Below are 12,500 nucleotides of genomic sequence, written 5' to 3' on the forward strand. Positions count from 1 at the left end.
TCAACCAGTAAGCTTCACTTTTAACACTTTTAACATTTTAACTAACTGATGAATTTGGTAAGTGTGACGTCATCTCAGGGCTGGAGTTTCATCCAGGACCAGCTTTCACATACTGGGCAAATACCACAGGTACCACTGGTTATGAACTGGCTTTTTTAAATGAATTTTACCGCGTTAGTTAATGAAATGATCTTTAGCCTTGGAAGTAATGCTGGTTTAGATGAATACTGTAGGTAGCAGTCGGACCTGCTACAGATGGCGGCTTACGTTAGTCCGACCTGTTTAAAACTAAACATTCATCACAATTCTGCTCTTTATTCTGCAGAAAAGGTACTTTTGATACTTGAAGTACAGAAACACATCTGCAATTTCACTTCAGTAACATTTTTAATGCAGGACTTTTACTTGTAATGGAGTATTTTTATCCTGTGACGTTGCTGCTTTTACTTCAATGAATCATTAGAACTGGCTGATGGAAGATTGAAGACGAACCCTCTGAGATGCGGATCCACAGAAGATCTAAATGTAGCTTCTGTCTGCAGGAACCTGTCTTACATTAAGATCTTCAACGTGGGCAGCAGGTATCTGGTGAACCGGGTCCAGGACCACATTCAGAGCAGGATAGTGTACTACCTCATGAACATCCACGTCACCCCGCGCTCCATCTACCTGTGTCGCCACGGAGAGAGCGAACTCAACCTCGTGGGTCGAATCGGGGGAGACTCGGGGCTGTCGTCCCGCGGGGCAAAGGTTAGCCGTGTTAGCAGTGCTAGCTTCATGTGGATGTGTTTTACGGATCCTCTCTGACGGTTCAACTCTGACCTCTCAGTTCGCCAGCGCTCTGGGTGTGTACATGCGAGGGCAGTGCATCACAGACCTGAAGGTGTGGACCAGCCACATGAAGAGGACCATCCAGACCGCCGAGGCCCTGGGAGTCCAGTACGAGCAGTGGAAGGCTCTCAACGAGATCGACGCTGTGAGTGTTAGCCTGCATCCAGATTACAGCTGCAGGGTCATCTATCCCCTAATCCTTCAGCCCTAATCCCTAATCCTTCACCCCTAATCCCTCACCCCTAATCCCTCACCTCTCACCCCAATCCCTCACCCCTAATCCCTCACCCTTAATCCCTCACCTCTCACCCCAATCCCTAATCCCTCACCTCTCACCCCAATCCCTAATCCCTCACCCCTAATCCCTCACCTCTCACCCCTAAACCTTAATCCCTCACCTCTCACCCCTAATCCCTCACCCTTAATCCCTCACCTCTCACCCCTAATCCCTCACCCCTAATCCCTCACCTCTCACCCCTAAACCTTAATCCCTCACCCCTAATCCATCACCCCTAATCCCTCACCTCTCACCCCTAATCCCTCACCCTTAATCCCTCACCTCTCACCCCTAATCCCTCACCCCTAATCCCTCACCTCTCACCCCTAAACCTTAATCCCTCACCCCTAATCCCTCACCCCTAATCCCTCACCTCTCACCCCAATCCCTCACCCATAATCCCTCACCCTTAATCCCTCACCTCTCACCCCAATCCCTAATCCCTCACCCCTAATCCCTCACCTCTCACCCCTAAACCTTAATCCCTCACCTCTCACCCCTAATCCCTCACCCTTAATCCCTCACCTCTCACCCCTAATCCCTCACCCCTAATCCCTCACCCTTAATCCCTCACCCTTAATCCCTCACCCCTAATCCCTGACCTCTCACCCCTAATCCTTAATCCCTCACCTCTCACCCCTAATCCCTCACCCTTAATCCCTCACCCCTAATCCCTCACCTCTCACCCCAATCCCTAATCCCTCACCTCTCACCCCAATCCCTAATCCCTCACCCCTAATCCCTCACCTCTCACCCCTAAACCTTAATCCCTCACCTCTCACCCCTAATCCCTCACCCTTAATCCCTCACCTCTCACCCCTAATCCCTCACCTCTCACCCCTAAACCTTAATCCCTCACCCCTAATCCCTCACCTCTCACCCCTAATCCCTCACCCTTAATCCCTCACCTCTCACCCCTAATCCCTCACCCCTAATCCCTCACCTCTCACCCCTAAACCTTAATCCCTCACCCCTAATCCCTCACCCCTAATCCCTCACCTCTCACCCCAATCCCTCACCCCTAATCCCTCACCCTTAATCCCTCACCTCTCACCCCAATCCCTAATCCCTCACCCCTAATCCCTCACCTCTCACCCCTAAACCTTAATCCCTCACCTCTCACCCCTAATCCCTCACCCTTAATCCCTCACCTCTCACCCCTAATCCCTCACCCCTAATCCCTCACCCTTAATCCCTCACTTCTCACCCCTAATCCCTCACCCCTAATCCCTCACCCTTAATCCCTCACCCTTAATCCCTCACCCCTAATCCCTCACCTCTCACCCCTAATCCTTAATCCCTCACCTCTCACCCCTAATCCTTAATCCCTCACCTCTCACCCCTAATCCCTCACCCCTAATCCCTCACCCTTAATCCCTCACCTCTCACCCCTAATCCCTCACCCCTAATCCCTCACCTCTCACCCCAAACCTTAATCCCTCACCCCTAATCCCTCACCCCTAATCCCTCACCTCTCACCCCAATCCCTCACCCCTAATCCCTCACCCTTAATCCCTCACCTCTCACCCCAATCCCTAATCCCTCACCCCTAATCCCTCACCTCTCACCCCTAAACCTTAATCCCTCACCTCTCACCCCTAATCCCTCACCCCTAATCCCTCACCCTTAATCCCTCACCTCTCACCCCTAATCCCTCACCCCTAATCCCTCACCCTTAATCCCTCACCTCTCACCCCTAATCCTTAATCCCTCACCTCTCACCCCTAATCCTTAATCCCTCACCTCTCACCCCTAATCCTTCACCCCTAATCCTTAACCCCTAATCCCTCACCCCTCACCTCTCACCCCTAATCCCTCACTCCCAACCCCTCACCCGTCACCCCTAATCCCTGACCCCTAATCCTTCACCCCTAATCCTTAATCCCTCACCTCTCACCCCTAATCCCTCACCCCTCACCTCTCACCCCTAATCCCTCACCCCTAATCCCTCACTCCCAACCCCTCACCCGTCACCCCTAATCCTTCACCCCTAATCCTTAATCCCTCACCTCTCACCCCTAATCCTTAATCCCTCACCTCTCACCCCTAATCCTTAATCCCTCACCTCTCACCCCTAATCCTTAATCCCTCACCTCTCACCCCTAATCCTTGATCCCTCACCTCTCACCCCTAATCCCTCACCCCTAATCCCTCACCCTTAATCCCTCACCCCTAATCCCTCACCCCTAATCCCTCACCTCTCACCCCTAATCCTTAATCCCTCACCTCTCACCCCTAATCCTTAATCCCTAATCCTTCACCCCTAATCCCTCACCCCTCACCCCTCACCTCTCACCCCTAATCCCTCACCCCTAATCCCTCACTCCCAACCCCTCACCCGTCACCCCTAATCCCTCACCCCTAATCCTTCACCCCTAATCCTTAATCCCTCACCTCTCACCCCTAATCCTTAATCCCTCACCTCTCACCCCTAATCCCTCACCCCTAATCCCTCACCCTTAATCCCTCACCCCTAATCCCTCACCCCTAATCCCTCACCCCTAATCCCTCACCTCTCACCCCTAATCCCTCACCCCTAACCCGTCACCCCTAATCCCTGACCTCTCACCCCTAATCTTTCACCCCTAACCCGTCACCCCTAATCCCTCACCTCTCACCCCTAACCCGTCACCCCTAATCCCTCACCCCTAACCCGTCACCCCTAATCCCTGACCTGGCACCTGTCACCCTGCTGCAGGGCGTCTGTGAGGACATGACGTACGAGGAGATTCAGCAGAATTACCCAGAAGAGTTTGCACTGAGGGACCAAGACAAGTATCGCTACCGCTACCCTAAAGGAGAGGTGAGGATCTGCGTTCAGACAATATTCAAAACTCAAAGTTATTCAGTTTTATATCTTTATAATATAATGTAATATAATATAATGTATATTTATTCAATGATATAAAACAAAGTGGAGCAGAAACTCCTCACAGTCGAGTGAATTGAGATTAAATATGTTGAGTCGAAGGGTTCGGATCGGTGTCGGTGCTGAAGACGTCCATGTTGGCTGATCCAGAAATATTTTAATGGATCATTAACAGCTTTTTAAAGAGCTGAAAGTTCTGCATGTTGGTGCGTATACGAGTGAAAATGAACATGAATGTGAATAATTATTTGGGTGCGGCTGACAGATCTACGCCGCTGTAGTTTGTTGTTGGAGTGCGTCAGTGTGACGCCGTGTTGATCCTGTGTGTGATCCAGTCTTACGAGGACCTGGTCCAGCGTCTGGAGCCCGTCATCATGGAGCTGGAGAGGCAAGAGAACGTGTTGGTCATCTGTCACCAGGCTGTCATGAGATGTCTGCTGGCCTACTTCCTCAACAAGAGTGCTGGTGAGACCAAATATTTCATGTTCAATAAACACGAGTCTGACCGTCGTACACGTGAAGAAGAGTCCCGTCTGGTTCGTTTATTTACCTTTGCTAGATACGTCTGTTCTCCGCTCATCGTTGCTTCCAGCTTATTAAATTAATATAATACAGAAGAATATTTTCCTCTATGACAGTAAACACTGATACACATTTTATAGACCAAACAACTAACCCAGAAAATAATCAGCAGATTAATTGATAATTAAAATAATCGTTTAAGTTGCAGAGATGGTTTCCCCAACGTTTCCTTAAAGGATGACGTCGCAGCTCGTTATCAGTTTATTGCAGATATTTGCTGTATTTAGATTTCGATCGTTTGATTTGTTTAGTTTATTTGCTTGTTTATCATATTAAGTTTAGTTTACTAGTATTTTATTTTAAATTAACAGTGTTGGCCCCTGAGGTCATACATAGGCAGGCAGGTGGAGGACCAGCATGCACCTGGGTGGGCTGATGGACAGTGAACTACATCCCCCATGGTGCATCAGTGGCCTTTAGATTGAAGGTTTGATTCAGATACAGATAGCCAGGTGAGTTTCTGTATGTGTGACTGAATGGATGTGGTTTGTGTCTCGTCAGACGAGCTGCCGTACCTGAAGTGTCCTCTGCACACGGTCCTGAAACTGACCCCCGTCGCCTACGGTCAGTCCAGCATCCTTCTGATCACATGACCACAGCTTCCTTTCTGTCGGTAAACGTCTCAACCTCTGTGTGTTTCTGTCAGGATGTAAAGTGGAGTCCGTCTTCCTCAACGTTGAAGCTGTGAACACACACAGGGACAAACCAGAGGTGGGTAACAACACGCACCACTAATACCGACCACTGATGCTGCACAGCAACATGTTACATACCATAATATCTGTACAATAAGCTAATTAGACCAATTTAAAATCTGTACTTTGTGGATTCATTAGAAACACATCACAGAGGTTCTTCTGGTTCCCGGCAGGCGACTGTTGCTGGCAGATTGTAGAAGACAGAAACACAGAAACAGCAGCAGCTAGTTATTCCTTCTAGTATAAATATGATGAGGAGAAGTTTCAGTTCATGCTAACGTAGCCGAGTTTGCTCTGCTTAGATTCTGGTTTCACTTGTCAGAAGAGACTTTTTGGACGAGGTGTCGACGAGGTGTTTGGACGTCTGTAACCTGTAAATCATTTAGTATGAAATGACGCTGGGCCTTATACACACCTGCTGTACCTACGTGATTACACCTGCTAAGATATGATTAGACGATTGATTTTTAAGAAAAGGGTTTAACGAACCGTAAATTGTAGCCCGGCGGGGGGCAAACTGTGGCCGTGGGCCAAATCTGGCCCTAAAAAAATATTTGACCCTTTTACAGACATCAAATCTTTTACATGACGCTTCATGAATCTACATAATAATAACAATAATATGGAAATCCCAATAAATATGACCTGTTAACATCTGAAACCTGGTCCAGGTCTGAGTGCTGGACCCCTACAGTGAGGAGGTCTGGGGGCTCTGTTATGCTGGCATGGTTTGGGTCCACTTGTCCCCTTAGAGGGAAGGGTCACTGCTAATCAATACAAAGTAGTTGTGAGTGATCAGCTTTATCCTGATGGGAGTGGTCTCTTCACCACCATCATCACATGAGGAAGACCTTCATGGCATCTGTCTAAGGGGACAAGTGGACCCAAACCATGCCAGCAAAATGCCCCCCACAGCATAACAGAGCCCCCAGACCCCCTCACTGTAGGGGTACAGCACTCAGACCTGGACCAGACCCCCTTACTGTAGGGGTCCAGCACAGACCTGGACCAGACCCCCTCACTGTAGGGGTCCAGCACAGACCTGGACCAGACCCCCTCACTGTAGGGGTCCAGCACAGACCTGGACCAGACCCCCTCACTGTAGGGGTCCAGCACTCAGACCTGGACCAGGGGGGTCCAGCACTCAGACCTGGACCAGACCCCCTCACTGTAGGGGTCCAGCACTCAGACCTGTTTATGGCATGTGACATGTGCTCTGAAACTGTTATTTTGAATGAATCAGAAGAAATAATGAATCTTAACATATTAAAAACATACGTGGTGGTTTTCACTGTCTGTGAGACGTCGGCCCCCCAGGAAGCAGCGCTGAGGAAATCTGGCCCCGCTGACCCCTGTTGTAGCTTATTATTATTATTATTATCATAGAAATGAGGCACTGTCACCTGTTAACAAAAATACCAATGTAATGATTCTTTGGTTGTTGAACTTCCTGTCAGGCTGCGTACAGCCCCGACAAGCTCCACCAATCACAGGCCTCTGTGTGTCCTGAAGGACGAAACTCGGGGCAAAAACAATCATCACAGCTCACAGCAGTTATTAACGATGTCGATGACGCTAATATCTCTTCTCATGTAGATGTTGACACGCGGCTTAGAGAGATTTAGTGAGTAAATCAAACTGTAGAATAAATTAAATAGAGACCAGCGAGATGATAACCTGTAACTCTGATCAGTGTGTGTTTCTCAGAACGTGGACGTGGACAGAGACCCGGAGGAGGCGTTAGAGACGGTCCCGGAGCACATCTAAAGGAACCTGCCGCCTCATCGATGGATCCACAGAATCATGGTTAACGAGACATCTCTCCTGTTTCCTGTAAACGCACTTTATAGCCAGACGGGAGTGACGTGAAGACGTCACATGACCAGAATCACTGTTAGTCTTCAACATCGTCACTTCTGTCTCTTTCTTCTCTTCTTCGTCACCTTCCTGTTTTCTCTTCCTCCTCCCGACCTGAACTGACACATTAACCAACATAAACAGCAGAAACTGTGTGTATATTTATATTTATATATATGTATATACATATGTATATAAATATAAAATAGTTCTTTCTGAACAGATGGAGACTTTGTTTGTACAGTAAACATGAAGCTACGTTGGCAGTTAGCTTAGCTTAGCATAAAGAGCTAGAAGCTCTAAAGCTCACTGACTTTCATGGATCTCGTTTGTTTCATCAGAGTGAAACACACAAAGCGTAGAAACAACCACTAAGACTCCAGGAAGTCCTGAACCCGGCCAACTAACGGTGGGACACCCTAAAAACTTGGTATTCCACACGGGGGCGGGGCCTTACGACCTGCGTTCTCGCTCGTCTTCTCACTTTTTGGATAAGCTGGTAAAACCGTAACTTAAAAGGTTGTTAATTAACAGCTAGATTAAACAAACAGGAGACCTTCATTTAGGGGGGGGGCGGGGTGTGTCTGATATCAATATTGTATCTGTCATCAGTAGAAACCCAAACATACAGACCAAATATACAAATTATAGGAGAACATGAACAGTATATCCTTTATTCCTTCATACTTGACATGCATCATATAAACTGATCTCATACTGTATGTTTGTATTCGGTCTAGAGTTAGAAATAAAACCAGCCCAGACTTTGCCTCAGTCCAACTTCTCATTTTCATTAAACCAAAATAATTCAGGGTTTTTGTTCTGCATTCTTAAAAAGGTGCACGCAGGTCATCATATAAAGTAGCCTACAATAAAACTAAGTGCAATTTATTTCCTGCTGCTCTTGCCGGGGTTCTTCTCAGGTGGATGCACCTAAAGCTTTTAAACTCCTCATCAAACTACAGTTTAGTTGGTGCCATCAGCAGCTGCATGCTGCAACTCCTCAGGTCTCATCATTTATATATATATAAATATATTAGTGTCAGTCAGAACAACTGAGGGTCGTATCATACATCAGATGTTCAGCCCATACAGGCTACAAGGCAACACAAGGATTATTTCCATGTACACAGATGTTAGAACACATACAAATTATATTTAAATAATATGATGTATATGTTCATATATGTAGTGTTCAGTGTAGTCTGTCTGATATTACAGAACAACACTGGGAAAGACCTGAAAACTGCTGGTGTACCCAGTTGCCCCCTCTCTGAGCCAATCAGCTTCAAGTATCACTACATGGGCTCAAGTTAGTTCTCAATGCAAAGAAAACCACATTCATGACTTTTCTAGGACTCGTTTCCAATCCCCAGTTATCTCTACGTCTAAACGGAGACTCAATCGGAGAAAAGTGTCATCGTATAAATATTTAAGTATTTGCTTGGATGACAAACTTTCTTTCAAAGTACACATTATATGAAATAAGGCTTTAACATGTTAGCCAGGAAAACACTTGTGCAGGTCACCGTTGTAAGTGTTTTGGACTGTGGTGATGTTAGTACTCTACGATTTATAACCAGCGGTTTCTGTACTCATCATTGTACACGTTGTGAATTGGTAGACTGGTTGTCAGTCTGCGTAGACGACCTCATTTGTATATTTTGTGTACGAGGCCATGCTGGGTAAACGCCCCTCATAGAGATGTAACCTCTGACCTCCAGCAGTCCTCAGCTTCATCACCAGGTTCAAAGTTTTCACTGAGCTGGAAACAAAAGCCTTCTCCTACTGCAGGAATAATCTGCAGAGCATTTTACATCTTAATATCATCCATTTGGAAAAATTTAAAGCCATGTTAAAGGTCCATGTAACTGAGAAACGCACCTGCCGTATCTGAGCTGAATTTAGTTTCTTCTTTGTACGATGGATGACTCGGCCAGGACTCCCTCAGAAAAGAGATTTCAGTCTCAAAAGACTTCCTGGTTAAACAAAGGTTAACTAAAAACAAAAATCAAAAGTAGTAACCTACATTATTTGTACAAAACTAACATAACTCACTCCGTCGTGGAAAACTCATGAACATGCACTCAAAGATGGTCATGGAGTTCGCCAAAGTGGTCACTGCTACGTCCTGCAAAACCACACCCGCCCGGGTGAGATACCAAGTTTTTAGGGAGTCCCTCTCAACAAACGGGAGAGTCTCGATGGTCCATGAGGGTCATGTGACTGACGGGGGTAGCAGAGCTAGCAGTACAGCTACTCAGCTAGCATGTGTAACGGCAGCTGCTACTATAATGTTACTAATGAGAGTTGATATTTGAAGATGAAGTCTTCCACTACACGCTGGCAAGACAACAGAGACCTCGTCTGCTTCAGGCAGGTGACTCTCACCTGGCAGGTCTTACTGGTCCCTCCAGTCTCCTGTCAGGAAACAGTCCCACCCAAACTCCTCAGGTTTAGTTAGCTTTGGACTGACCAGGTTAGCAGTTTCCAGCCTTCATGCTTCGCTAACCGTCTGCTAACTGTGGCTCATATTCAGCGTACAGACATGAGGGATCATCTCAGACTCTGCAAGAAAACAAATGAAAGCTGAACTGTTGGTTTGAGTCACATGGTGTCATGTGGTGTCATGTGGTCTTCCTTCAGAGGAGCATCACAAGGATCCAAACATCGTCTGTGTTTGGGTGGACGTGGTTTTGGTGTCGACTTTGGTAACAAAGTTGACGAAAACTAACTAGACAGGAAATTTGGCTCTTTAGCTGCCGACACCACGATGTGCCTCATTTATAAAATACACATAATGACTCTATGCAGCCTGAACACACACACGTGTCCTGTAGTATGTTTTAACCTCACAAACCCTCAAACCGGGACCCTTCAGCGTACCGAACGTTAATACACGTGCACATGTATGCACTTATGCATGTGCACTTACGCATGCACCATGGGTGTTCATCAGGATGGGGGACGGTTGTTTCAGCACTTATTACACCTACGGAGCGCACCTTTCAGCACCACGGACAGCACCTCGGCAGACCAAAATGCACCGCGGTCTTCGTCAGCGTGAAAGTTGCTAAACGGCCGACCGTCACATGTTCTCTGCCAGCTTTGTTTCTGTTTTTTGTTTTTTTAAACAAAACAAGGTGCAAATTTCTTCGTAGGCTACAAATTGTCACATCTTGCCTGGACTTTGCCTGTTGTCCGTCCTTCTGGTCGTATGGTTTTGCTTATGAACTGGGTTTTAGAGGATTGCATCATTAGTTAGTTTTGGATGGGTTAGTGAAGGTGGCGTTGAGTTTGTTTTCTGGGTTTTGGTTTTCTGTTGCTCTGTTTCCCTCGTGTGTTCATGTCCTCCTCCACACCTGCCCAGTGTTAGCCTCGTCAGCCAATCAGCTCTTCTCCTGAGTTCTCCACCCTTCTCCCCACCTGCACCTCATCTCCTCGTTAGTTCAGTTACTATTTAAGTCCGGGTTTTCTGTTCAGTCCTGTTCTTTCCCGACCACCACAAGATTAAAGGTTTTCATCTCTGCATTTGCATCCATTCCTGCTACTCATCCTGACACAAATAACTTCAGAGGCTATAACATAAAAATAACTTAAACTTACATCTTCACAGCGTTATGCTGTGAGCTGGTTGCGAGTTTACAAAAATTAAAACATCAACACATTAAATCACAAATGCTCTTTAATAACAAAAATAGAGAAAGTTACCTTTAAGAGGACTGACGGGTACTTAACGCTTTGCAGCTTATTTTTGGCCGTCTTAATATGATCCTTTATATCAGCGTTTCCACCGTGTGTGACTGAAAATACACTCTTGCCGTGTGTGCAGAACGCAGCGTTTTCGTTGCCGGGTAGCTAACCGTTAGCATACTGACAGCATCAAGGCGAACAACAACCTCGACAACGACGCATTGATCGAGGCTCTGATCACACCTGGAATTAACGCGTCTCCACGTGTCTTGTGATCAGATCTGACTTTCTGCTCTACATGCAGATAAACACGTACATGCAAAGATTAGCTGAACAAATATACAGAATATAACAGATGTAGAGTCATGTGCAGCGATCTCTGCATTGACTGACGCATCTACACACGAGGCACAGCGACAGGATCCGTTAATGTGTCTTATCGATCGGATCTCAACGCTGATCTCCGCTTATGATCGATCACCCAAGATGCATGTTAATGCCAGGTGTGAACAGGGCCTGATTGACAGAAACACAGACCAATCAGTGATGGATTTGTGACTTTTGAGTGTTTTACAGATATCTGTCGAGACTCGGGACACTCAGCTTGAAACTGGGACAATCCTGGACAAACTGGGACATCTGGTCCCTGTAGTTTTAACTGACATGGGTCATTTTAATAAGAAACTGTTTTAAAAACAGCACATGGCAGCGTTAATAAATGCATAATTTCCTGTCAGAAAACTAACATTTAAAATATCAAGTCAGCTTTTAAAGTCCAGCAGAAAGTATCTAAGTTCTGTATTGTGACGTATTTCAGAGTGAAACAGGACAGACGCAACGTTGCGTCATAACAAACAAGATGCTGCTGCACGCTGAAGACTGACTGATGGGTGGAGGTCATGATGATATTGGTGGAAACTGGTTGGTTCAAGCCTGCATAAGCAAACGTCACATTTTGTTACAGGAAGAAAACAATTAGATTTTGGGCATATATATATATATATTGTCAAATTGGTGGGAATGTGATCTAAAAGGGATTAAAAGGCATTTTTCATTTCATTTCTACTTTAAACGGTCGTAACAAATCCAGTCAAACCAGTAAATTACTGCTTTTTATTTAGTCACAGCTGTTGTCTCGTCAATGTAAAGGTGTAACTATACCAACAGGTCTGACTGTAGGATGTAAAGGTGTAACTGTACCAACAGGTCTGACTGTATGATGTAAAGGTGTAACTGTACCAACAGGTCTGACTGTATGATGTAAAGGTGTAACTATACCAACAGGTCTGACTGTAGGATGTAAAGGTGTAACTGTACCAACAGGACTGACTGTAGGATGTAAAGGTGTAACTATACCAACAGGACTGACTGTAGGATGTAAAGGTGTAACTATACCAACAGGTCTGACTGTAGGATGTAAAGGTGTAACTATACCAACAGGTCTGACTGTATGATGTAAAGGTGTAACTATACCAACAGGTCTGACTGTAGGATGTAAAGGTGTAACTATACCAACAGGTCTGACTGTATGATGTAAAGGTGTAACTGTACCAACAGGACTGACTGTAGGATGTAAAGGTGTAACTATACCAACAGGACTGACTGTAGGATGTAAAGGTGTAACTATACCAACAGGACTGACTGTAGGATGTAAAGGTGTAACTATACCAACAGGTCTGACTGTAGGATGTAA

At 46.1% G+C, this 12,500-nt stretch overlaps 1 protein-coding gene across 2 annotated transcripts in view; it reads left to right on the forward strand.

Annotated features, from left to right (window-relative positions):
• The window catches only part of LOC122982442 (6-phosphofructo-2-kinase/fructose-2,6-bisphosphatase-like), a 28,213-nt gene that overhangs the window by 14,987 nt on the left and 726 nt on the right, over window positions 1-12,500 (forward strand). The window contains exons 8-15 of one of the 2 annotated variants that reach the window (XR_006403450.1): window positions 543-750; window positions 830-976; window positions 3,807-3,911; window positions 4,313-4,442; window positions 5,061-5,123; window positions 5,206-5,270; window positions 6,965-11,956; window positions 11,996-12,500. The exon at window positions 11,996-12,500 is cut by the window's right edge and continues 726 nt beyond it. Coding sequence is in view for 1 of the 2 variants with exons in the window: in XM_044351722.1 (XP_044207657.1) it covers window positions 543-750; window positions 830-976; window positions 3,807-3,911; window positions 4,313-4,442; window positions 5,061-5,123; window positions 5,206-5,270; window positions 6,965-7,024 (778 nt within the window). In the remaining variant the exon portion in view is untranslated. Of the gene's footprint in view, window positions 1-542; window positions 751-829; window positions 977-3,806; window positions 3,912-4,312; window positions 4,443-5,060; window positions 5,124-5,205; window positions 5,271-6,964 lie in introns of both variants that reach the window. The other variant, XM_044351722.1, reaches the window with a different exon arrangement.

This window comes from Thunnus albacares, chromosome 5 (assembly GCF_914725855.1).
Source record: "Thunnus albacares chromosome 5, fThuAlb1.1, whole genome shotgun sequence".
Taxonomy (NCBI): Eukaryota; Metazoa; Chordata; class Actinopteri; order Scombriformes; family Scombridae; genus Thunnus; species Thunnus albacares.